The sequence below is a fragment of the Hemicordylus capensis genome, chromosome 2, assembly GCF_027244095.1.
Source record: "Hemicordylus capensis ecotype Gifberg chromosome 2, rHemCap1.1.pri, whole genome shotgun sequence".
NCBI classification, from domain to species: Eukaryota; Metazoa; Chordata; class Lepidosauria; order Squamata; family Cordylidae; genus Hemicordylus; species Hemicordylus capensis.
In genome coordinates this window covers 345,977,052-346,002,572 of record NC_069658.1, presented here as the reverse complement: position 1 = coordinate 346,002,572, position 25,521 = coordinate 345,977,052, and the positions used below count along the sequence as shown (strand labels likewise).

The window sequence follows — 25,521 nt, the reverse complement described above, 5'->3', positions numbered from 1 at the left end:
CCAAATCCAAATCCAAAGAAAAGCAAGATCAGGTTAAAAATAAAAGCCAATATAGGATGTCCCTCCCTTGAGTGGATATCTAAACCAGCCCCCAACTCGTGACCTATGAACATGCTTCACCTCTGCCTTATTGCAGCTGGTCTGTTATATGGTGAAAAATGCAGCAAATCAATGACTTTCCTTTTTTTAAACTAAAGTTTCCTTGATAAGGGGATGAGTGGTTTCATCTTAAGCCAAATATTCTTTATATCTTTCCAGTTCTTAAACACTATGATGAAAAAATGACTTGAATTATGACTGCTCTGGAGTATGATAATGCTTCCATCGACCTCAGTAGGACTACTCCACCAGGCAATTTAGTGACCTTTCTCCTTGGAGTATTTCCTGCTTTCACAGCCAGAAACTAAGCAACTGACATGAAACAAGTGGCAGTATCATTTCTGTACATTCCAGATCTCAGTAGAAAATATCGGGTGACTTCAAAAGAAGCTAAACCCTGCTGTCCTCCTTTACACTGTGCTTGTATGTGGTTGTATGTGATTTTTCTGGGAGCTTGCATATAAGCTCTGGGATACGGCATATAAGATTTTAAGTAATCCTCCAATTACTTAAGTCAGCAGAATATATAATTGCAGTTCCATTGTAGAAAATAGAAAAGGACCCTTTAACATCCACTATTAAATACCTGTTAATTAAAGTCAACTTTCTTGAAAATTGACCTGTACAGCAAATGATGTAGTGATGGGAACAGCAACTTTCTGATGTTCGTAAACAGCACCAGAATGCCAGCCTTCTTTCCACCCCATCGACCGTAGCGTTTTTCTGCCCTGCACTGAAAAAGCAGTGCATCCATATTCTTTCTAATACCCAAAGGAAAGGCACAAAGGAAGGAAGAATGTTAGGTGGCAATAATAGGACTGAAACAGGTGGCATAAAGACAACCTTGTAAACATCAATGCCAGTTGTAAAATGATTTAGAGAACTGTGTAGAAGAGTTATACATTCCTGAGGTGGTCATCATAATATGGTATAAAGTGCCTTGCATTCCTTTAATGCTTTTCATCAAAGAACTACTAAACATTTCACCATTATTAAATGACCTCAGCATTTAATGAGGCAGAGAACCCTCCTCCATCTCCTGACTCCTAACTCTGGGGCCTCAGTCCTAAGCACATTAACCTGGAAGCAAGTTCCATTGCGATTAGTGAGACCTGCTTCCAAGAAAATATGTGTAAGACTAGTGTGTGGAATAACAAAACAGAAGACTCAGTGGTTACATGGGCTGCAATACTAAGCATGCTTGCTAGGGAGTAAGCTTCACTGGATACAACAGAACATGCTTATGGATAAACATGCATAGGATTGCATGCTAGAGAGCACAATTCAAGTATGGCAGATTCAGGAATTAGCAGTGTTGTTCTGGGGTAATAAGCTATCATTGTATACTGTGGGCACAAACAGACTATTAGGTATGTATTGAATGCTGCTTGCAATGTATGAACTGAAAATGCTAACTCTTTGAGGGTTTGGGGGCAGATTTAAAAAATTAAAAGACGGAGTCGTCTTTTATAAAATGAAAAGAGAAATCAGTAAAGATTTCTTTTACTCTCTTCCTTTGAAACAAATAAGTGAAATTCCATTTTGGTCATACTGTATTTACTCGAATAGAAGATGACTCTGAATTTAAGATTGCTCCCTTAAAAAATATAGGTTACATACAGGTTGTATCTGTATTTACCTAAAGGGAAGAGAACTCTGTATTTAAGACAACCTCCCAATTTCTCTCATTGTATAACTGGGGGTGGGGGGGGGCTAGTCTTGGATTTGGGTAAATTAACAGATATCTTGCTGCCCCTGTGAACCATGAACAAGTGTTTCTCTGTTTTCAGCTCTCTTCTCTAAAAGAAATAGTTCTAGAAAGTGAAGAAGTGAGACGCTTAAGCTAAATAAGCAGTGTTTCCATTGATGTAACTCTTACTTTGTACTCCTAGTTAAAGAGAGCACAGATGAAACTTCTACAGCCCAATGGCCTGTGTCTTTCTCTTCCAACCATGAAAAGGATTTTGCTTCACATGTTGTGGCAGTCTCCATACCTATGTAGTAAACTACATGGTATCTAGAGATGATATTAATGGTATCATATGAGACATCAACTTGGCAGCAATATAAACTTTTAATGGCATATATTGTCAGTTTTGTGTCTTATATCTTGCCTCCCAAAATTACCAAAGCTGACTTCCCACCCACTTTCTTCCTTAAATTAGCAGTTACTCCAAGCCTATGTACAAAAAACAAACCAGCAGTACAAAGCAAGTGCAGAAGACTTCTGACCGGGAGATACAAGGAACAAAAGACGCACTCATTCAAGACTTGGAAAGGAAACTACGATGTAAAGATAACATTCTTCATAACGGCAACCAAGTAAGGGGTGATATTGTGTACAGAACATAACTGGCAGAGGGGAGCTAGCAAGCAGTGACTGGTGGAATGATTCCACTGGAGCTCTGTCATCCAGAATGATGAGCTCTTGCAATAAAATGGGTATAAGGTATCTGTTGAATTGCCGGTGCTTGTTTCTGATACAGCACCACTCTTTATTCTGTTATGCTATCCTGCGATTTGCAGTCTGTGGTGCCAAGTGATCTACAGTCCTAGGTGTGAGGATGTGAACCAGGAAATCAGGAACTCCTTCAAAGTACATTAGTATAGGGCAAGGAGCTATTCACCACAAATTACATGGGGCTGCCCCTGTGTTGAGTTACCCTCTGTAATGTCTAATTCAACATACTCCACTTAGGGCTCAGAAAAATCCCTGTCTGAAACCCTGGAGAGATGTTGCTGGTCAGTGCAGACAATACTGACCTAGATGGGCCAGTGGTCTGATTCGGTATAAGGCAGCTTCATAGGTTTATACCCCACATCCTGCTATTATTACAACATGTGTTTCCTAGTGGCAACCATTAATGTAGTAGGGGCATAAAATCTGTAATGATGCCAGGATACAGGATATGTGAACAAGATGTTACAGATGGGGTATGGAGAATTTTGCTGCTGTTTTAAGTATCAGCCACATGTTCTTCATAATATGTCATTCCACCCATAACAAAGTGGGGTCATACTCTGCTTGCCTCTTTCAGCAAAGATGAATAACAAAAGCTGAAGGACTTGAAAACTTGCTCTGCTTCTTGAGTTTATACAGAGCACTTGTAGTGTTCTCCATTAGAACATATTTCTGCCTTGTATTGGTGAATGCTAAATCTTTTGTAAGAGAAAATCCAGTTGTTGAATCAGAAATCTGAACTATGGCATCTTAGCCTCATGCTAGCCTAAATCATCGAGCTTACTGCTTTAATTTTAAATGTGTGACAAAACAGATCTTCTATGTCAGCGGTTCTTAATGTGGGGTCTGCCAAATGTTTCTGAACTACAACTCCCAGCATCCCCAGCCACAATAAATTGCAGCTGGGGATGCTGGGAGTAGTAGTTCAGAAACATCTGGAGGACCCGACATCTAAAACAGTGGTTCTTAGTGACGTGGTTGCTATTATAAAGTATTTTTCTTAAGCAGCAGGAGGTTCTTCCCTGTGGTGTCTATGTAGTAGTCACAGTATTCTAAATTGTTAGTATTGTGAAATTGTGAAGTTGGGGATTTCTCCATGCTGCAGAACTACCCGTGGATAACTGTTACAATTGTGGATTACGTATAGGAGGAGATAATGTGTTGTATAGATGTGATAATCAAGACCCTTATTTTTGTCTACTTCTCGGACAACTTAGAAGGAATCAAGGGAAGGAATTCCAATTTTCCAAGTATATCAAATACTGTACTGTGAAAGGAGTTTGATGGCTGGTCTTGCAATACTGTTTTCATGCTGAAGTAAAAGAGTTGAAGAGTTTATTCTGGATACCAATGAGTCACCAGTATTGGCCATCCACTTTCAGAAGCCATTTTCATCTTGCTGGCTTTCTTAAAACCATATATTTAGGGGAACAAATACCAGATCTTGGAAATGAAAATTGTTTCCAAAGTATTTAAACATACAAATTGAACCAATGTTCTTCTGAACTGGGTCAGTTTATATAGTCTGCTGGACTGTGGCAGAAGTTTTTCTGAATTGTATCACTCAACTGATCTCATGTTTTGAATGCTCCTGAAATGGCCATATATGGCCATCTTTCTGTGGCAGAAAGATACCACTTGATTCCACAGTTTATATAAAATGGTCCTGAGATAGATTTGGCCCAAGGTTTCAGGGTTTTAGCCTACTCTTTAGGGCTCCAGGGCAAGCAGTTAAATCTCTGCATATGAAGCTAGGAGCTAAGGGCACAGGTGTATTCACAGTACCCATCCCCAGCATTTTTGCCCATTCTAAAGTTTAAATCATCTGCTTTTATAGCACATTCTTCCTGTCTTGGTATTTCTCTCTTTCTGTGAGAAAGAGGGAAACACCAAGAAGACATCATAGATATATTTTGAAAACTCATAAGAGAACAGTAATTCAACCCTGGAAGATAAATTGGAAGGAGTTGCTTGATCTCTAAATCAAAAATTGGCGATAGGTTCCACTTCCTGGGATTAACATATTTGAAACCATCATGTTGTGTTACATTGATATGTAGTCTGTTCATATAGTAGATATTCTTTAATTCAATATCCCTTATATCTGGGCACTGCATGTGTTAACTTGTACTAATTCAGATGTGCCTTGTTGAAAAGAATCAAATGCTGAAAAAAAATCAGTTATGCAGTGGCTGAACTGCAGCAAAAGCTGGCTGTGAACAACACTAATTGGTTAGTACCCGTGATATTGTGCAGGGTCGGACTTGGTAGATGGGTTTGATCTGCCTGTTCTGGATGGGTCACACTTCCCCAAAAGGAACAGGTATGCAGTCTGGGGGTGCTTCTGGATCCAAACCTCTCCCTGGTGTCCTAGGTTGAGGCGGTGGCCAGAAGTGCTTTCTATCAGCTTCGGCTAATATGCCAGCTGTGCCCATTTCTTGAGATAAGCGACCTAAGAACAGTGATACATATGCTGGTAACCTCCAGACGACTACTGCAATGTACTACATGTGGGGCTGCCTTTGTAAGTAGTCTGGAAACTGCAGTTAGTACAGAATGCGGCAGCCAGGTTGGTCTCTGGGTCATCTCGGAGACCATATCATTCCAATATTGAAAGAGCTACACTGGCTGCCAATAAGATACCTGGTTATAACCTATAAAGCCCTAAACAGATTAGGCCCAGGGTATTTAAGAGAACATCTTTGCCATGAACTGCACCAGCCTCTGAGATAATCCAGAGAGGCTCGTCTGCAGTCAGGGGTGCACCTAGATGATTCTGGCACCCGGACCAGCCCTTCCACAAGCCCCCCATCAGGCTCCCGCAGCCCCTCCACAAGGCCCCCAAACCTACTTTTAGGTGGCCTGCTGCTGCAGCTTACCTACATGCTATCGTTTTTTAAAAAACAAAGCCACCACATGGCTGAGGGGTGGCTGCGAGGCAGGGGAGAGCCGTGTAGTTGACTCCCCCCCCCCCGGAGGTGGCGATGGGGGGAGCGATAGCTGGGCGCGTCCTCTCTGCTCAGCGGCTGCTGTGAACTGTGTAGCTGCACCTCGCAGTTCACAGCAGCCACTGGGCAGAGAGGACATGCCCAGCGGTCACTCCTCCCGCTACCACCCCTCAGCCACGCGGCGGCTTTGTTTTTTAAAAAAGAGCAGCATGTAGGCTGTAAGAGGCCCCCAGCCAGATGGAGGTGTGTCCCCCGGACCTCGGAGGCCACGGACCGGAGCCCCAAGGTCCGGGGGTTAGAACGCCTCTGTCTGCAGTTGCCACCAGCTTGTCTGGTGGCTACTCTGGGAAAGGCCTTCTTCGTTGCTACCCCGAGGCTTTGGAATGCACTCCCTGTTGAAGTAAGAGCCTCTCCATCTCTGACAGCTTTTAAAAGGGCATTTAAGACACATCTGTTCACCCTTGCTTTTAATTAGATACTGTTTTAATAGTTTAACATAATTTTAAATTATTGTAATGCTTTTAACCTTTTTATTTTGCTTTGTTTTGTATTGTTCTGTTGTAAACCGTCCAGAGACGTACGTTTTGGACAAATATGTCCAATAAATATTATTACTGGGGTGGGGATTCATCCCAGAAACAAAATTTAATAATTTCAATTCAATTTAATAGGGCAACCAATAATGAATAAATGCATGTATGTTGATGTGGCACTCTAAAATTGGGCAGCTCACCTGAAGCATGGGCATAAGGCCAAGACCAATAGCTAAACAAGTTATTTATAAAATAAAAATTATTTATTTTTTTGGTATGTCCTTTGCAATGTGAAGGTTACTTGCACCATGGATCAGAGATAAATGGCAGGTTCTCTTTCACCCTTGGATACTCTGTCTTCTCCCACCCCTGTACCCGTTAATGGAAGTTTGCTTAGGCACAACTTGAGAATTCCAGTTGTAAAGACTGATTTTATAGGTTTAGGGCTAATGACTATAAGTCCATCTATAAAATAAGAAAAAAGTAATTCATGCGAACATGTCTCCTGTAGTGATGCTGAATGGGAACTAAAGCCCAAACAGCATAAAATGGTCATTTCTAAGTGTCTCTTTCACTTTTTGTCTCTTGTTAAGCGTTTAAGCTACGAGGAGAGAATGGCTCGTAGATTACTTGGACCAGAAAATGCTGCATCTGTATTTGAACCACAGAGTGAAGAAAGTGCACAGGACATGCAAGTACGGGGAAAATAAATCTAAAATTGTCCACAAATGCATAATTTGGTGGATTTTGCATGTTTGCAAATATATATAGTTTAAAAACAACAACAAAGCAGAACTTTTCATGAAGGATAATTTAGTATTATTCTTACAGATCCACCAGGTTTCTAAATAACACAGTAGTTGAGACATAGATTCCAGCAATTTGTATATGGGGTATGGGGAGAAATTAACTTGCCCAAGGTGGTTACCCGATGAGAAAATAGCTGAAGTGGGATTTGTACCCAAGTCGTCTCCATGCACCAGCGTAAGGGTAACATAAGAATGGGGTCCATTCTCTTGAATGATCTGCCAATTATGTTTTTAATGTTCACTCTTGCCCCAAATGACTGTACTACAACTTTGGTATTGGAAGATATTCCTGCGTACTGAGCATACCCTTTCTAAATGAGCAACGACGCATCTTCTAAAATGGTGACTCTTATTTTTAGCAGGGAAGAACAACTGTCCCTGTCCAACCTTAGCACAGCATTTTTCCAGTGACGGCTGCTGCTGGTGTCAACCTTATGTTTCTTTTTTATTATAAGTCTTTGGGGGGCAGGAAACAACCTAATTACTTTTCCTGTATAAATCACTTTGTGAACTTTTTTTGTTGAAATGTTATATATAAATATTTTAAGTAATAATAATATTTTAAAATTGTTTGGGTAGAGTATCTCTTTCAATATGTAAAGCTGAATGAATACAAAATGGCCCAATCTTAGCTCTGTGACAAGTGAAAGTTAATAAACACTGAAGATGTGCTGTAATAACTTGAGTTGCTTCTCTTTTGCTGATGAATTGCTTGCTATTCTATTTTAAACCCTAGGCTGCCATAAAGATGGAACAAGGCCAATTTGATACGAGTTTAATAGGCTTTGGCTTTGTTTTTAGGACTGATTGCATGTAGTAAACAGATATGCAGTAAGTAATCTTTGCAACAGTCACCAAAAAAAAATCACCAGACGAGAAAAATCACAATACAACCAGATATGATTGCCACTACAGTTTTTTGTGCTTGTGGACAGAACCTTTAATGGATCTATGCAAACAAATGGAGTCTTGCCCAAGAAAAATGCAGATGCGATGTAGGAAACTGGGAGAACTTGTCGTACCATATGGGTTCTCATTACTGCAGGTTTCTCATGATGACTATCAATTCAACTGCCTCTTGGTACGATCCATATGAAATTGATTATACAAGTCAATCACACTGCTAGCGTTCCCATCTTTGTTTCTGGAGCTGGTTTGTAATTCTAATTATTTGGATCTTTAAGATGATCTGGTTGATATGGATTGTACCATCAAGTCTCTGAAGCTTTTATTTCACCCTGTGAGATTTCTCCCCTGCTCTCGTTTTTGTGTCTGTTTATTAGCTTTCTGTTCCTCAATGCAGTATACCACAAACAACAAATGCAATGCAATACACTAGAATAGATGATAAAATAAGAGAGCCTTGCAGTGAAGAATACAAGGGAAATGTGACTTTGATCACTATGGCAGGTGGGCTCTTCAGACGTCTAGTTTACATTTCTTAAATATGTCGACAGTGGCCCCTCATTGTCTCAGGGACTTCTGAGGTAATCAGTCAGGGCACAGAGACAGAAGTAGGGTAAGGAAGAGAAAAGGCAGAGCAAGGGGGTAGAAAGCCGTAAGGCAGTAGAATTAATAAAGAACAGATAGCAGAGAAGAATGTAGATGGTAGAGGCCAGAGAACAGAGATGTGCACAAATATTTCGTGCAGCTGCGGGGGTGGGGTGGGGGCAGAGAGTGGTAGCTTTAAAAGGAGGTACATAGGTGTTACCTGTGCTGCTGCCCCCCCCCCGCCAACACGGTGCTCGTCTGTTCTAAAAAGCAGTGCCACGTGGCTTTTTAGAACAGTTGGTGCCACAGCGGGGGGCGGGGGTGGAGGAGCAGGTGAGACCTGCGTGCTTCCTTCTAAAGCTACCACTCGCCCACCAAAATGATTTGGCTATGGCAGCTTGCATCATTTCGGTGCCTCTGTAATGAGGTGGCAAAACGATCCAGGCACATCCCTACCAAAGAATGCTCACAGTGACTATGAACATGGCCCATCCATTGGCGGTTCTCCTAATTACAGACTTTTTTCTTTTTTCCATATACTAAATAAACTGAGCAAATGAGTTGGAGGTATAAATAGCAGGGTCTGGAATGCGGACAGATGCAGCCCTGCATTTGTGTGATCACGTCTATGCATTTATTTATTTATTATAAAGGAAGTGGAAAGATCTATTATTGGAATTATTATTATTTATTATTTATTCCATTTCTATACCGCCCTTCCAAAAATGGCTCAGGGCGGTTTACACAGAGAAATAATAAATAAATAAGATGGATCCCTGTCCCCAAACGGCTCACAATCTAAAAGAACACAAGATAGACACCAGCAACAGTCACTGGAGGTACTGTGGGTGAATAGGGCCAGTTACTCTCCCCCTGCTAAATAAAGAGAATCACCACTTTTAAAGGTGCCTCTTTGCCAAGTTAGCAGGGGTTATAACAGCAGGGAATAACATGACTCCCATAAAAATTCTCCCATAAAATGGGAGCCATGGCTCCCTTAAAAATTCTGTGGTTGTACTTGCAGCCACAGTGTAGTTCAGATCAACAGTCACTGTTCTAGTGTATGCTTTGTCATAAATGCAACTGTCGGTATCTTATTTAGGTATCAGAAATGAACCTAGGAAGCTTAGGGAGGAGAGTTGGTCTTTTGGTAGCAAGCATGAATTGTCCCCTTTACCAAGCAGGGTCTACCCTGATTTGCATTTGAATGGGTGACTAGATGTGAGCAGTGTAAAACATTCCCCTTAGAGGATGGGTCCACTCCAGGAAGAGTATCTGCATGCTTGCATGCAGGAAGCTCCAAGTTCCCTCCCTGGCATCTCTAGATAGGGCTGAGCGAGAACTGCCTGCAACCTTAAAGAATGTCAAATTACATTGTGAGACTACTCTGGTGTAAACGTTTCTAGGCTGCAGCTTGCAACCAGCAGATGTGTAGAGTGCTTATATCGTACTAAGATAGATATACAGATACCTAGAACTGTTGGTGCTGCACTTTCTATATTTAATTGTCCTCATTGCTAAAATGGTACGAAAGCCACTGTATCTGAATTATACCTTGAACTGAATTCAATTACATCTGTTTTTCAAAATACTAAATAAAGTTGGTCATGTTAGGGAGGATAAAAATCTCAGTTGTACATCGAGTCTGTGATTTGGTTATAAAGTTATTGGGAAGCATCGCTAGTTCTAGAGTTGTGATCTAACAAGACAAATATTTTCCAGCTTAAAAGGTATTGACTGCCACCGCTACCCTTTTGTGAGTACATACAACACGGTGCTCTTGCCAATACTGTATTAAAGTGGCTTGACTTCTATTCCTGTTCGGTTGAAGGACATCATGTCCCAGCTCCTGTTTCAGATATTCCAGTGGGATAACAATCCCCACTTCCTCTAACAAAGGCTGCACGTTTGCCAAAATACTTTGGAAAGAAATGTTTCATTCCTTATGGCACAATTTCTGATTTGACTTGTCACTACTGGTGATGGTACACTAGAACAAAACCTATGCATTGCCATAGGGAATCACTTTCTCTATATTCCATAATAGGAAGTATCTGAAAGGGAAGCCACTAGTTTATAACAAACAAGTTAAGCTGTGGATGTTCAGACTTAACAACCACTGTCCTATATTGATAAACATTATAACTTATCTCTCTCCTCCCCCCACCCCCCACTTGCCCCTTTTAGCAGCAGAACCTGGAAAGTACACGACTGCAAGTTCCTACAGGACAAGTCAGGTAAGTGCTATGCACAGCTAAAATACACATCATCCATTTGTATTCTAATACACGATTTTATTCAGTTTGCAAGCACTCTTTGTGTGAAGTGCATCTAGTTTATATAATTGTAACTAATGCTGTAGTTTGTGGGGTGGCTGGCAATATAGCAGTGGCCTGATCATTGGGGGAGAGCATCTCTTCCTTCTGAAGCCACTTCCAAACCTATGGAAACTCTAGGAATCACTGAACCTTTAGAAAAATGCATATTTAATTCACTCAACTGTGCTTTATTTAGGGGAAACTATAAGGCAGATAACATGTGAGGAATCTGGAGTCATTTTAAGTGTCATGAGGTAAAAAACAGAAGTGCCTTTCCATGAAACGTGTGAATTTATTCACACATGTCAGACGACCAGTCCTGGTTGATCTGCTGCCATATTAAAACTGAAAACTAGAGACAGAATTTTGTCTGAGAACTGTCCTCTCTGGACTACCATGCAGCAGAAATAGGAATGCATGCTTAGTGTGCTTGATGTAAATATATGGAGTTGAGGGGGCACTTATAGAAATATTCTATTGGTCTTAAATTTGTAAATATTAAGAGAGCCAGCATGGTGTAGTGGTTAGAGTGCTGGACTAGGACCAGGGAGACCCGAGTTCAAATCCCCATTCAGCCATGATACTCGCTGGGTGACTCTGGGCCAGTCATTTATCTCTCAGCCTAACCAACTTCACAGGGTTGTCGTGAGGAGAAACTTAAGAATGTAGTACACTGCTCTGGGCTCCTTGGTGGAAGAGCGGGATATAAAATGTAGTAATAATAATAATAATAATAAATATACACTTGCAGGAGCAGACCATCTTCAAGAGGGGAGAGGAGTGAGCATGGCTCAATCCAGGAGAAGTTTTTTCAGCCACGATTCTTGCAAGTGCCTGAGGACATAACAGTTGAAGAAGGACGATTCTGCAGGATTGACTTCAAAGTAATAATGCATAGTTCAAAGCCATTGTCAATACAGTAGAAACTATAATTGACTGCCCTCTCCCCCTGGCACATCATTGTGATGGCTGCCTCTAGATGTTGGAAGATCAACTGAACTGATGACCTAGCTTTCAACTGTCTAACGTTACCAAGCAGTTTAAGTACAATATCTGCTCCAATCCAGATGTATTTTCTGCTAGAATTGCCAGTCAAGTAACAAAAGACTGACACCTGTGATTTGATAATATTAGATTGATTGCAGATGTCCTGTGTTTCATTCTCAAACTTATTGAGAACATATCAAGAATTGCCTTGCTGGATCAGACAAAGGTCCACTGGAGTCCTGTACTCAGATTCCAACTGTGGCCAGTCAGGTGGCCTGTGAGAACTCATAAACTGGGCATGAAGGTGATAGGATTTCCATTTCTGCCTCCAAACATGGAAATTCCATTCATCGTGGTTAATAGCTCTTAATAAACATATACTCTCTAATCACCTCTTAAAGCCATCAGGAGCCGCCACATCTTCTGCTAATGAATTTTATTCGTTTATTCTTTCTCTGTGTAAGTCACTTTGGAAACTTTTGTTGAAAAGCGGTATATAAATATTTGTTGTTGAATTTCATACGTTTCCACTGAGAGGGATTTTAGAGATCCTTGAAAGCCCTCTTGGGCAGCCTGATCATTCATTTTTCTTTCTAACAGTAGGGTTTTCAGCCCTTCTTAACAAGTGTAACCCTTCTGTCTCAGCTCAGGTACCCATCTAAGCAGCGAAAAATTGTGTGCGCCCCCTGCCGCAAATCTTGCCAAAGCTAGCATGAAATAAAATATAAACTAAGTGAATCTGTCCTTGAATTAGGCAAACAAAACCGAAACCCCTATGCTGTGGCTTCCTTCCTCCTTTCCTTTGGAGCCTCATGGCCAGCGCTCCACAGCATACCCATGACCTGACCCCATCTCTCCCTCCTCCTCTCCACGTAACTAGCAGGCAAGATGCTCAGGCTTCGCCCACCCCTCCCTCAGCCAGAATGACACGCTCCACAGCAAGGTGACGCCAATGCTGCTGAGCACCAGCCAGTATTTCCCTTGCTGCAGAGTTTAATTGAAGGGGGTTGGCTAAGCCTGAATCATGAGGGGAGGACAGAGAGGGGTGCTGTTTGACACTCTTCCCCCATCCCTTCCTCGAGAGGGAGCCAACAGTATAGGATGCAAATGAGGCAGGAGGGGTCTGTTGTATCAGTCATCATGCTTCGCAGTATCCCCAGGGGTTTAAGTGTAACCCTGGTTGAAAACCCCTGGTTTATAGTTTTGAACTCCTTATTGCAAAAGTGTACAAAATTTGGAGAAATATCGATTCTGTAGACCATGTGCTTATTGCAGTTCTGGCTTGTGCAGTGACTGATAACCTCACAGAATGGAGAGCCCGGGCATAATTGCACTGTTCTTGTGACCCTTGGCTGTTTCTGCATGCTTGCCTGGGTGTTGACAAAATGTTCTAATTAACAGAGAGGGCTGAAATGATTTGCAGCCCTCTGAACAATATACTGATAAACACTGTGACAGACTTCCTGGCCTAGCTTGTATGTTAGACATTTATATCTTGTGACCTAGTTTAGTGTTTCAGTTTCTTTAAGTAGCAAAGTCTCACTTATGCAACTGTCCGCTATATGCATTTTAACAGTACAGCCCTCTCTGAGAGAGCAGAAACAATTCTTTGTCTCATCCTCTTCCATGCTCATTTAAAAATAATAATAATATGCCTTGGAAACTTGAATAGGCCACAATGGTAAATCCATTGAAATGATTGCACATAAATCATGCATAAATCACAAAATTAAATTTGACAATTTAAAAATACATACCTCTCTTCTTCATTGACCAAGTGCTGTAAGCCTAGCTCTCTTTCTTAGGGCTGTTTCATATGTTTAAAAATTGCTACACAAGACATGTGCACATTGTTATCTAAATGTGTGTAGCAACAATTTTACATGCAAACAAAACGGCTGGCTGTATACTTGTGGAGAAGCCAAGATCTGCCATGGCTTTAGGGAATGGGGCCATAGCTCAGTGATGGAGCATCTGTTTTGCATGCAGAAGGTTCAATCCCTGATGTCTCCAGTTAAGGCTGTGAAAGACTCCTGCCTGAAACATTGGAGAGCTGCTCCCAGTCAGTGTAGACAACACTGAGCTAGATAGACTAATTATCTGATTCTGTATGAAGCAGCATCTTAAGTATCTGTGCAGAGCATTATATTCTACATATTAATTGCTGTATTGGGGTCTGTGAATCTTCTTGACAGAGAGCCTCTCCCAGACCTCCCTGGCCAAATCTGTCCAAATGTTCCCAAATATAATAATCTTATTCAAACTTCGATCTTAGCTGTCAGCTCTTGTTCTTGTACATGGCCCTGGAGTCTTTTGGCCTAAAGAAAATTTGAGTCACATATGAACTGTCATCAATAAGAGTTTACATTTTCTCCCCTTGAAACTTCAAATAATTAAGAACATGGCACACTTAGTTGCTTCTTTTGAACTGATTGAGAAAGCAGGCATGGAGCTTTCTCAATCAGTAGGCAACTTAACCACCTGATATAATCAAAATGCACCTAAAAGCTGAGCACAGCAGGTAAATCATTGGGACAGCAAAAGTAGCACAGTGGATGTGATTGCAAAAACGCATGAAACTTGCTGCCATCTCTTCTCAGTTAATGTGTCCCATATGTTTTGGCTTTATGCTAGAGCCAGGGCTAGTGGCTAAACTACTAGACTGGGGAGACCTGGACTCTAAACCCCACTCAACCACAAAGCTTACTTGGTGGCCTTGAGTCAAACACTGATCTCTCATAGAATTTTAGAGCTGGAAGAGACCTTGGAGATCAAACCACCTGTAGTGGAAGCAGCTTCACCCTCTCTCAGCCTAACCTACCTCACAGGAGTGTTGTTCAGATAAAAGAGGAGGAAGCATATATGCCACCTTGAACTCTGAGGAAGGACAGGATAAAATAATTGTTAAATGAAGGGCATAGGAGGTTCCCATGTGGACATGCCTTTTGCTGATGTTTTACTAAGTATCTGCTGTCTTTACCCTTTGTAGGTCAGTGGGCTACCAACTCCAGATGTGGCATGGTATTTAAATGGAAGACTGGTTCACCCAGATGATTTCCACAAAATGATTGTATCTGAAAAAGGATTCCACTCATTCATTTTTGAAGTAGTCCGGATCTATGATGCAGGAACATGGGAGTGTGTGGCTTTTAATCGTGCTGGAGAAGCTTCCTTTACAGTAAAACTGGATGTCATTGGTATGAGAGAGTTTTGTCTATTTGGAATTATTGTGGTGTTTTTGTTCTTCCCACTCACCGCCCCCGACCTTTAATTGATGTATTCCATTTCCTCATGCGTTCTCTAGCGGGGGGCTGTCTATAAAAAAACCTGCTCTGATTCAGTATCATCATCTAAACATCAGTGACTTGTTTTCTTACCAAGGATAAGAGCTGAAATATATGAATGGACTTTCCAAATGCCATCAGTGGTATTATGCTTCTGATTCCACTTAAAGGTAGTGGAAAATCCCTTAATTGCAAAATGCATGTTCAGAAACCGTTCTTCTTGCCAACTCTCAGAAGTATTTCCCTTCACTCTCATGGTTGGGGATAGGTCCACACATGTAATAGGGATGCACTGACCCTGAAATAAATTGGAAGTTCTCATGTGAGCAAGAATGTGTTGTAGTATTATTTAATTACAGTTATTCCTCTGCCCTTTGTATCTCTCTTTATATTGTATTTGTCACTTTGTCCCTTAGATGAGACATAATATAGGATATAAATAAGGGCTTTCTATGTGCATTTGGGCAACAACAAAATTCAGATTTTGATCCAAGCCCCACTTTTTGTTCATGCAAGGAAGTGGCTATTTTTTGCCAATTTCCCTATTCCCTTTCCCTCTGTAGCCCCTGGAAAATTGTCCCTGAGAGTCCCCCAGTCCTAAAACAGTTTTGGCAAGGGTGGTGGTGAACCAAGAATGGATGGAAATTGCACATTTTCTCCCTCATCCCACCAAATGCAAGCACAAGTTGGGAATTATTGTGAATTATGCATAATGCTATCCAGGAGATAGATATAGATATATCAGTCTTTGCTATTAGCATGTTATACCCATGAGATACTATATTCCCAGTTCTAGTCTTTTAAAAATAGTTCTCTCTCTTATTAAAATTTCTAGCTCGAGAACACCGGAAACCCCCAACGTTCATCTTTAAAGCACAAAGCACAAAAGTTTATGAAGGAGATTCAGCCAGACTTGAATGCCAAGTGTCTGCTATTCCCCCACCACAGATTTACTGGAAAAGAAATAATGAAATGGTACAATTTAATACAGACCGAATAAGGTAAATATCCTCCTGATGGGCCTGCTCTGTGACTAATAATTCTTACTATTAGCTTGTATACTGAACATACTTAAAATATTGCCAAACTTTTTTGTTTTGTATTTATTGGACCCTGACTCATGTCAGGGTGGAATCAATTTCCAATGGTGAGGCCAGATTATTAAAGAATTACAAATACTGGCTGATATCCAGACTGTTTCACATGCTTTAAAAAAAAAACCCCTCACGTAATGATGGAGGGGCAATTTTTGCTGATCTCTCCTGCCCACTGTGCGTCTCAAAAAAAAAAATGTTGCTGCGGGCCCTGCAAACCTCAGGGATTTATTTTCAGGAAAAATAGTGGGTTGCAGAAAGAAGGGGAAACTGTCCCTCCTCTTGTACACAAAATGTTAGTCTGGATATCGGCTACTATTTTTGATATAGCGGACTATTGTCTTAACTATAGCTTTACACACCAGAAAAAAGTAATGATCCATTTTAAGGATATGTAAACAAATAGCAATGATTATCACACACAAACCTCTGCTTCTTTTAGCTTTTACAAATGTCTTTAAAAGGATTGGGCTATAGAGATGATTGTGGGACAGCATGTCTGCTTGAAATCTAGGACTCAAGGATGAGTCTGGAGAAAAGGTGTTAACCCAAGGTGACTAATAGATACTGAAAAATTATAGAACATTGAAAACTAATAGCACTGATGGTAGAAGGTAGTCTGCAAGATACTTGTTTAAGTAACATAATAATGAACAGTAGTTTCTAGGGATGTGCACGAAACGGATTTTGCATTTTTGTTTTGAGCTGGAAACTCAACATAAAACGGCCAAATGTTTTGTAGAAACAGTGGTCAAACCAGCTGTTTTGACGAAACTTGAAACATTTCAAGTGTTCCAGCCATAGGGAATAATGGGGAAACACCAAACACCCCATTGTTCCCCATGGTTAGCTCCTAGGGACACCAAAGTGGGTTTGTTTGGGAGGGCATGATGGGTGCTACCCACCACCCAACCCACAAAATAAATTGACAAGTGGACAATTTAACAAATTTAACCTTTCCCATAAAATCCCAAATGATCCTATACGGGTTTGGGGGAAAGGTTAAAACCTTGTTATAAATCGCCCACATCCATTTTTTTAAATTGTATTTTTTGTGGGCTGGGTGGTAGGTAGTACTCATCATGCCCTCCCAAACCAACCCACTTTGGTGTCCCTAAGAGCTACCCATGAGGAACAGTGGGTGTTTGGCGTTTCCCTGTTGTTCCCTATGGCTGGAACAAGCTGTACTCAGAGTGCACTACACATGAGTTTTTGCATTGCAATTTGCAACGCATTTTACAACCCTGTTTTGAAAAACACTGCAGAAGCACACAGTGAAGGGACGTCTGTCCCTCCCAACACAGAATACACATCTCAAACACAGTCTAAATGGCCAAAAATGAATCACTGACTCAAAATCCACTACCAGCCACAGTCACTACACCGCAGTAACATCATTGGCACAAGTTTCTCTCTCACACACAATTATTACTCCTTACTTCCTAGCATTACAACAATTGCCACAGCAGCACACTTGGCAGCAAGCATAGCCAGAAGCTCAACTAGAGCAACTTCAGCCACATTTTGACTGAGTACAGCTTGCAATGCAGATTGCAGAGTAGTGAGTGAAGCAAAACTTAGTCTTAAGACCAGACATGGAGCTTATCACAGCAATCACCAAGAAATATTATATACACACACCTGCCATGTCCATTTCTTGCCAGAACACTATGTCACAAACCAACCAAACGGCAACTCGAGGGAGGGAGGCACCCAAGTTCTGCCTTCGTCAGTCTGAGATGCAGCAATACAGATAGTTATAGCAGCAATAGCACAGCACAGTGCTGAGAAAAGAAAACCACAAAATCAAACCTACCTTCCTCCACTCCTGAGGAAGAGAGGCATAAGAGCTCTCTCTGCCACCCAGTCCCTTTTGAATACATCTTTAAAATCCCTCCTTTTGTGTTCCCCCCCGCCCCCACCAATGGGGGCACAGTTGCCCATGACTAAACTTGATTTGTATGATAAGACAAGAAAGGAAATCGCAAGCCAATTGGAAGCCAGTGCCAGAAAACCAATCAGCAAAGGAAAAACAGGCTTCCAAAATGGCGCTCGAAATGTTTTGATCAAAACTGGTTTGTTTTGTTCTGAGCTTGAAACAGGCCCTTTATTTAGAGGTGTTTTGCTTCAAGTTTGAAACACTTGAAACTACCAGTTTCAAGTCAAAGCATTGTGCACATCCTGAGTAGCTTCCTTAATCTGCAACCAATATCTATACAATAGAAGGAATGTCTGTGACTTAGGAATACCTGCCAGTGCTAAATGAGAATGATTTACATAAATGCATTAAAGTCTCATTGTGAGGAAAAGTGCAAACTATTTTTTCAAAAAAATATTTGCCAGTTCAAGGTGAAAGTGGTTTCTCTCTCTTTCCTAGTATGTTTCATGATACCTCTGGGAAAGTTTGCTTGCTGATTCACAATGCAAATAAGAAAGATGCTGGTTGGTACACAGTATCTGCAGTCAATGAGGCAGGAGTGGCAACATGCCATGCTAGACTGGATGTGGCCAGTAAGTAATGATTTTTAACAATCCCTCTAAAAATGTGAATGTAGATTAAGTCATGCTTCTTTCTCACACACACCCCATCATGTATGCATTCACCTAATCTAGAACAGATTACACTACTTGGATACCTGGCTGAATTAGAAGATACCCATTCTTCACATCTGGTTCTTCTAGTTTAGTGGTAGGGCTAAAAGAGTCATAATGTCTGTGTGTTGACATGTGCTTGACTTCAGATAGAATGTAAGTAACAGACCAATCCTATGCAGCCTACTATAGCCTATTGAAATCAGTGGGTTTAAGCACGCCTAACTTTCCATAGGATTAGGATGAATATGTGCTAGATGGAAAGTAGTGATGTAGAAAACATGCACATGTCTGTCTGGGTATCCCTGGACACATGTAACTCTGCTGCCCCAAACCCTTGTGCTGCTCATCTGTATTTCAGATTAGGGATGTGCACGGTCCGGAGAAGTCCGGACCGGCACCGAAGGGGGGCCTTGTTTTTAGGGCAGGGAGGGCTTGCTTAGCCCTCCCGCCTCCTTGCCCCCGCCAGCGCCCATATTGTACAGTATAGGGGCGCTGGAAACCAGCCGCCCCCCCCCCCCGCCGCCGCGGCGAAATAACCCCTAAAACCAGCCAGCCCTCCCTCCCTCCCAGCTAGCTGCCCGCCCGCCCGCCCACCCACTCACCCAGTCGCTCACCCGGTCGCTGGATAAAAAGCGAGAGGAGCTCCGGCACAGAGCTCCTCTCGCTTGGAAGGCCTCCAGCAGAATGGTGGCTTGCGCGCGCGCGCATGCGCGCGCCGCAAACCACGCCGTTCTCCGGAGGCCCGGTCTACCCGCCGGGAAAGGGCCGGGTAGACCGGCCTCCGATCGCTGGGTAGACCGGGCCTCCGGCGATCGGAGGCCCGGTCTACCCAGCGATCGGAGGCCCGGTCTACCCGGCCCTTTCCCGGCGGGTAGACCGGGCCTCCGGAGAACAGCGTGGTTTGCGGCGCGCGCATGCGCGCGCGCGCAAGCCACCATTCTGCTGGAGGCCTTCCAAGCGAGAGGAGCTCTGTGCTGGAGCTCCTCTCGCTTTTTATCCAGCGACCGGGTGAGCGACTGGGTGAGTGGGTGGGCGGGCGGGCGGGCAGCTAGCTGGGAGGGAGGGAGGGCTGGCTGGTTTTAGGGGTTATTTCGCCGCGGCGGCGGCGGGGGGGGGCGGCTGGTTTCCAGCGCCCCTATACTGTACAATACGGGCGCTGGCGGGGGCAAGGAGGCGGGAGGGCTAAGCAAGCCCTCCCCGCCCTTAAAGACATACCCCCCACCCGGACCCGAACCAGGCAGGGCCGGACCGGTCCGGCAGTTCGGCCATTCTTTGGAATGGCTGCCGGACCGGTTCAGGCACACCACTATTTCAGATAAGCTTGTCTTTAATTATAGTAACAAGCTCAAAAGGGGAACTGATCATTTGATTTGTGCTATAGCTCTTCCTCTCCTTTTAAAAACTGTAATCTGAATAGAAGTTTTCTTTAGTTTATATACATATATATATTTCATTTCAGCTCACACATATAAACCAGTTCCAAACCGGAAGCCACTGAAGGTTCGACCAACATTTAGCAAATACTTGGCACTCAATGGTAGAGGTCTGGATGTGAAACAAGCTTTCTTGCCCGATGAAGGAGAGTTTCAGCGTATGGCAGCACAGTCTGGACTCTATGAGAGTGATGAACTTTAACTGACAAGGAAGGAAACGTCTAGTGTTCCTGCAACAGACATTTATGAACAGCGCACAGATGCATCTGAGTGGTGGTTGCACTGATAGCAAACCTCCCTAATATATTTTTATTTATAATTTGACTCTTGCTCACTCTTCCTGCTGTTGTGATTTTACTAAGATAAGTTTTTACAAATGTGTGTGACTGTAGCAGAGGGAAATATCAAATATTTGTATGTTTTAGTTGTAAAGTCCAAGACACAAGGCCAGTGGATGACTAAGGAAGTACAGATGGCCTGAATGCACCTAGAAATCAGTCACAGAATTTTTCCTTGTACTGCTTTGTTAATATCCCTCTCCAGGATACTATAATTTCTGCTGGATAAATACTAAACATAATTTGAGTGTTTAATTGCAAGTTTTATGTCCAATGCAAATAAAGTTTTAAGTATAAGATGTAGATTTGCCAATATACTTTCTTTTAAAGTGTACATAATTAAATATATAGTGTCGTCGTCCCACATCTATTTTAATCTCTCTATTACAGAAGCTTTAAAAATGTGTTATAAAACAGGCTGGCTTCTCTAAGAAAACTCTCACTCTAGTTTCTAGCTTAAGGTCAAACAAACTGGATATTGTGACTGACACTGCATATTTGGAATATATTTATAACAATCTCTCTTCCCTTTATAATCCCAGTTTAGACCACCAACCCTCACAGCTTAAAACTACAATTATCAAGAACCCTCTCAAACAATCACAAAACAGCATAACCTGCTTCATAACTTTCAGTGTTTAAAGCAGCAAAACTCATCCAATCATACCACAAAGCTTTATTTAAAGAAGAAAAATTGTTAATTGCTTTTCTAAAGCAAAGATATGGAAGGTCTCTGCATGAAGAGACAGTGTTGTGATTAAGAAGGCTCTGCTTTTCGTAGATACTTGACTAACACAAAAGGCAGTAGAATTCAGAGAGCCACCCCTACTACTACTACTACTACTACTACAGATATTTACTACTATGGATATTTAGCCACCTAATAGTGTAGGGGGGAAATGACTTGACTAGCAAGCCAGAGGTTGCCAGTTCGAATCCCTGGTGGTATGTTTCCCAGACTATGGGAAACACCTATATTGGGCAGCAGCGATATAGGAAGGTGCTGAAAGGCATCATCTCATACTGCATGGGAGATGGCAATGGTAAACCCCTCCTGTATTCTACCAAAGACAACCACAGGGTTCTGTGGTCACCAGGAGTCAACACCGACTCGATGGCACACTTTACCTTTACTACGGATATTTATATACCGCTTTTCAACAAAAGTTCCCAAAACAGTTTACATACTAGATATAAATAAATAAAATGGCTCCCTGTCCCCAAAGATCTGCCCCACAATCTAAAAAGAAACAGAAGATAGACACCAGTAACAGCCACTGGAGAGGTGGATAGGGCCAGATGCTCTCCACCTGCTCAATAAAGATAAACACCACGTTAAAAGGGTGCTTCTTTGCTCAGTTAGCAGGGTGAGCACCTCAAAAATCTGACTACCCTAAATGTAACTCCAAGTGCCTTGAAATAAGAACCAGTCAGAGTAGAGGAAATCCTACATTTAGTCTGGTGCAAGACGTTAAGTGGTGTTGAATTGATTAGGAACAGGGACTGATGTCCTGATTTACCCCAAGCCCTATTGAAATGAATAGGACGAGTGAGTAATTTAGGCAGGATGTCAGCCAATGACCATAGTGCTTTCAAATTCAGCATACATGTTAGTGTAAAATTAGCCCTAAAAGTTAACTTCTGTAACAATTGACTTCAAAAAAGGAAACCTCACATAAATGAGAAGACTAGCTAAAAGGAGACAAAAAAAGTCTAAAGGTCACATTTCTAAAGGACAGTCAAACAGAGATGATGAGAGGAAGGTTTAAAAGGCACTACATTTGAGAGCCACCTACCTCATCGTTTGTAAAGAACTATGTGAAATTGCATCTCTTCTAACAAATATGTTACTTATACTTACAATTGGTCTCCTTTATTATGTGATTGCAAAGCAACCGATATAACACTGCCTTCTAAAAATTGTGGGGGGTTATTTAAGAAGTTACAGGCCAGTTAACTTAACCATTCTGGATAAATTCGGGGGAGCATTGTTAGAAAAACTTAAACATATAGAAGAACAAGGCTTACTTAAGAAGTATCAGCACAGCTTCTGCAAAGCCCTGTCTGACTAACATTTTATCATAGAAGCATATTATATTTTTACACAGCCCCAAACTTCCATTCACTGGGTGGTTTACAAATTAAAACAGAAATTAAAACCGTTAACACAATTTGAAACCACAAGTCTAATTTAAAAGCTTGGGTGAATAAATGTGTCTTTAAAGACTTTTAAAAAGTTGGGGAGAGTTTTAAAAAAGATGGGAAGTATCTCTCAGCAGGGAGCGCATTCCAGAGTCTCAGGGCAGCAATAGAGAAGGTCCCTCCCTGTATAGCCACCAAGCACGCTGATGGCAACTGCAGATGAACCTCTCTGGATAATCTCAATGGTTGGTGGGGCTCATAGTGAAGATGTTCTCTTAAATACCCTGGACCTAAGCTGTTTAGGGCTTTATAGCTTATAAACAGCACCTTGTATTTTGCCCAGAAACTTATTGGTAGCCAGTGTCGTTCTTTTAATATAGGAGTAACATGGTTTCCGGACTATGTACAAAGGCAGCCCCACTTAAGAGTGCATTGCGGTAGTCAAGTTTGGAGGTTATCAGCATATATACTACTCTTTTGAAGTTATCTCAAGAAACAGACGCAGCTGGCGTATCAGTTAAAACTGATAGAACGCACCTCTGGCCACTGCATCAACCTGAGCCATCAGGGAGAGGTTTGGATTCAGAAGCACTGACATACTGTGTACCTGTTCCTTCTGGAGGAGTGTGACCCAATCCAGAACTTGCAGATCAAAATTGACTCCTAAGTTCTGACCAGGAGTGGAGCGGGACCGCCGGCGACCTGTGTGGGGCCGCCTCCATGACCCCGCACCTGACGTCAGACGCGGGGGCTAGCCACGCCCCCATGTCTGATGTCAGACGCGGGGGCGTGGTCTGGCTGAAGGGAGCCTTGAGGCTCCGTTCAGCTCCAGAGTCCAGAGACTCAGAGGGGAGAGTTGCCCTTTAACTGCCGAAGGGGCCGCGCGGCCCCTTCAGCACAGAAGCCACTGCAGCCAGGGTCCCTCTCCCAATCCAGAAGGGAGTGGGGGGAGCCAGATGAAAACAAACTCCACCCCACAGGGTCTCTTCGGGTCAGAGCAGAGAAAGAGTAACTTATTATGACCTATGATATTGGACTAGAACTCGCTTCTTTGCATCTGATGAACAACTGGTAACTAATTCTAATTTAACTTTATTATAAATAATAAAGTGCTTAAAGGAATCTTGCAATGAAGGCTGTTTAAAAAGACCCGAATGTGTAGTAATTAGCACAGGAATAATGTCACTTAATTTGAACAGGCGCAGCTGCAGAAAGACATTCCTCTGTTCCTCTTGACTTCCATCTTTATCTCCCCATCTGCTCACGGGCTGGAAAAGTTGATTGCACTGCCTGAAAGAGGGGCGGTTCAGCAACCAGCAACAAGTGCAGCCGGGACAGCGGCTATATAAATGCCAGGCAAAGCTGTTAGTTAGTTGAACGTCACCTCAGAGGCTTGCAGGACTGAGGGAATTATTGGGGCCCGCCCTCCTGCCCGGCCAGACTTGGGGGGAAGAGTGACTGGAGGTGGTACTGGTGGGCGGAGGAGAAGGGCAGCAGCAGCAGGAAGGAACGTTTCTAAAGCAAGAAGGGTAGTACTGGTGAGGGAAGAGCTGCAAGGACGGCCCACATTGCACACTTTTCCCGCCTCCCAAACAGCCCCCATAGACTCTGAAGGGAAACCTAACTGCCCCGATGATCTCTCTCTAGCTGACCTGGGGGTGAGCAGCGCAACGCGAAGGCAGGAAGCCAGAATATGAGGCAGCAGAATAAGCAACAGCGCTTGGAAGCCACAAAGCGGGTGGGCGAAGAAATGGAGCAGAGAAGTGCATGCTCACTCTGCAGCTTGCGTCTCTCCATGCGGCTTTGCTGGGAGCAGGAGGTGAGCGAGTCCCCCTGGGATAGAGCCTGGCCCGCGCGCTGAGCTGAAAGAGTGGCTGGCTGGTCCTGCTGGCAGCAGCTCCATGGCTGCGGCGGGCTCCCTTGGAGAGCCAAACGCCATTCATACCCTCCTCCCCCCACCCGGGAGCCTTGAGGCTCTGTTCAGCCCAGACTCAGAGGGGAGAGTTGCCCTTTAACTGCCGAAGGGGCCGCGCGGCCCCTTTGGCAGTTAAACAAAGGCTGGCGCTGCCTTTGCAGGGCAGCCCAGGAGCGGCTCTTCCCTGCAGGGAAGAGCCGCTCCTGGGCTGTGCTGCAAAAGCAGCGCCAGCCCTTTATTTCCTGAAGGAGCCACGCGGCCCCTTCAGGAGCTGCTTAGGCTGGGTCTGCGTTCGCAGCACACAACTAGGAGTGGCTCTTCCCTGCCTTTGCCGCTCCTGGTTGGTGCTGCAAACACAGCACCAGCCTTTGTTTAGCTCCTGAAGGGGCCGCACAGCCCCTAATAGCTAAACTGGCCTCCCTGCGTCTGACGTCAGACGCGGCGGGGGGGGGGGTGTCGGGGTTGCTCTCACGGCCCCTGATTGGTCGGCGGCCCGGGTTCTTTGAACCCGTTGGTCTAATAGTGGCTCCGCTCCTGGTTCTGACCCCGCACACTAAGTACCTCTGTCTTAATTTGGATTCAGTCTCCATTTTGTTATCCCTCATCCAGCCCATCACTGCCTCCAGGCAGGCATTTAGGAGGTTATGCCTTCTCCTGATGATGTTGACATGGAGAAATAGATTTTGGTGTCATCAGCATACTGATAACACCCTGCACTAAATCTCCTGATGATCTCTTCCAGTGGTTTCATGTAGATGCTAAAAAGCATTGGAGACAGTATGGAGCCCAGGGAGACACCATATAAAAGTTCATGTTTTAAAGAACAGTCTCCAAGGAGCACCATCTGAAATCTGCCCAAAATGTAGGAGCGGAACTACTGCAAAACAGTGCCTTTAACTCCCAACTCTCTCAGACAGGTCCAGAATGATATTATGGTCGTTAGTATTGAAAACTGCCAAGAGATCCAGGACCAGCAGTCATACTCCCTCTGTCAATTCCCCATTGGAGATCATCTATCAAGCTGATCAAGGCAGTCTCCACCCCATAGCTCACCCGAAAACCAGTTTGAAAAAG

At 43.1% G+C, this 25,521-nt stretch overlaps 1 protein-coding gene across 10 annotated transcripts in view; it reads left to right on the top strand.

Annotated features, from left to right (window-relative positions):
- MYOT (myotilin) overlaps nucleotides 1–20,693 on the top strand; it is a 64,179-nt gene extending 43,486 nt beyond the window's left edge. For 5 of the 10 annotated variants that reach the window (XM_053294003.1, XM_053294006.1, XM_053294009.1 and 2 more), the window contains 8 exons: nucleotides 2,265–2,421; nucleotides 6,635–6,736; nucleotides 10,529–10,578; nucleotides 11,411–11,543; nucleotides 14,636–14,843; nucleotides 15,766–15,931; nucleotides 18,402–18,535; nucleotides 20,079–20,693. In XM_053294003.1, the coding sequence (XP_053149978.1) occupies nucleotides 2,265–2,421; nucleotides 6,635–6,736; nucleotides 10,529–10,578; nucleotides 11,411–11,543; nucleotides 14,636–14,843; nucleotides 15,766–15,931; nucleotides 18,402–18,535; nucleotides 20,079–20,254 (1,126 nt within the window). In that variant the 3' untranslated portion in view covers nucleotides 20,255–20,693. The remainder of the gene's footprint in view (nucleotides 1–2,264; nucleotides 2,422–6,634; nucleotides 6,737–10,528; nucleotides 10,579–11,410; nucleotides 11,544–14,635; nucleotides 14,844–15,765; nucleotides 15,932–18,401; nucleotides 18,536–20,078) is intronic. The other 5 variants (XM_053294004.1, XM_053294007.1, XM_053294011.1 and 2 more) reach the window with 3 other exon arrangements.
- Nucleotides 20,694–25,521: the final 4,828 nt, after the last annotated feature.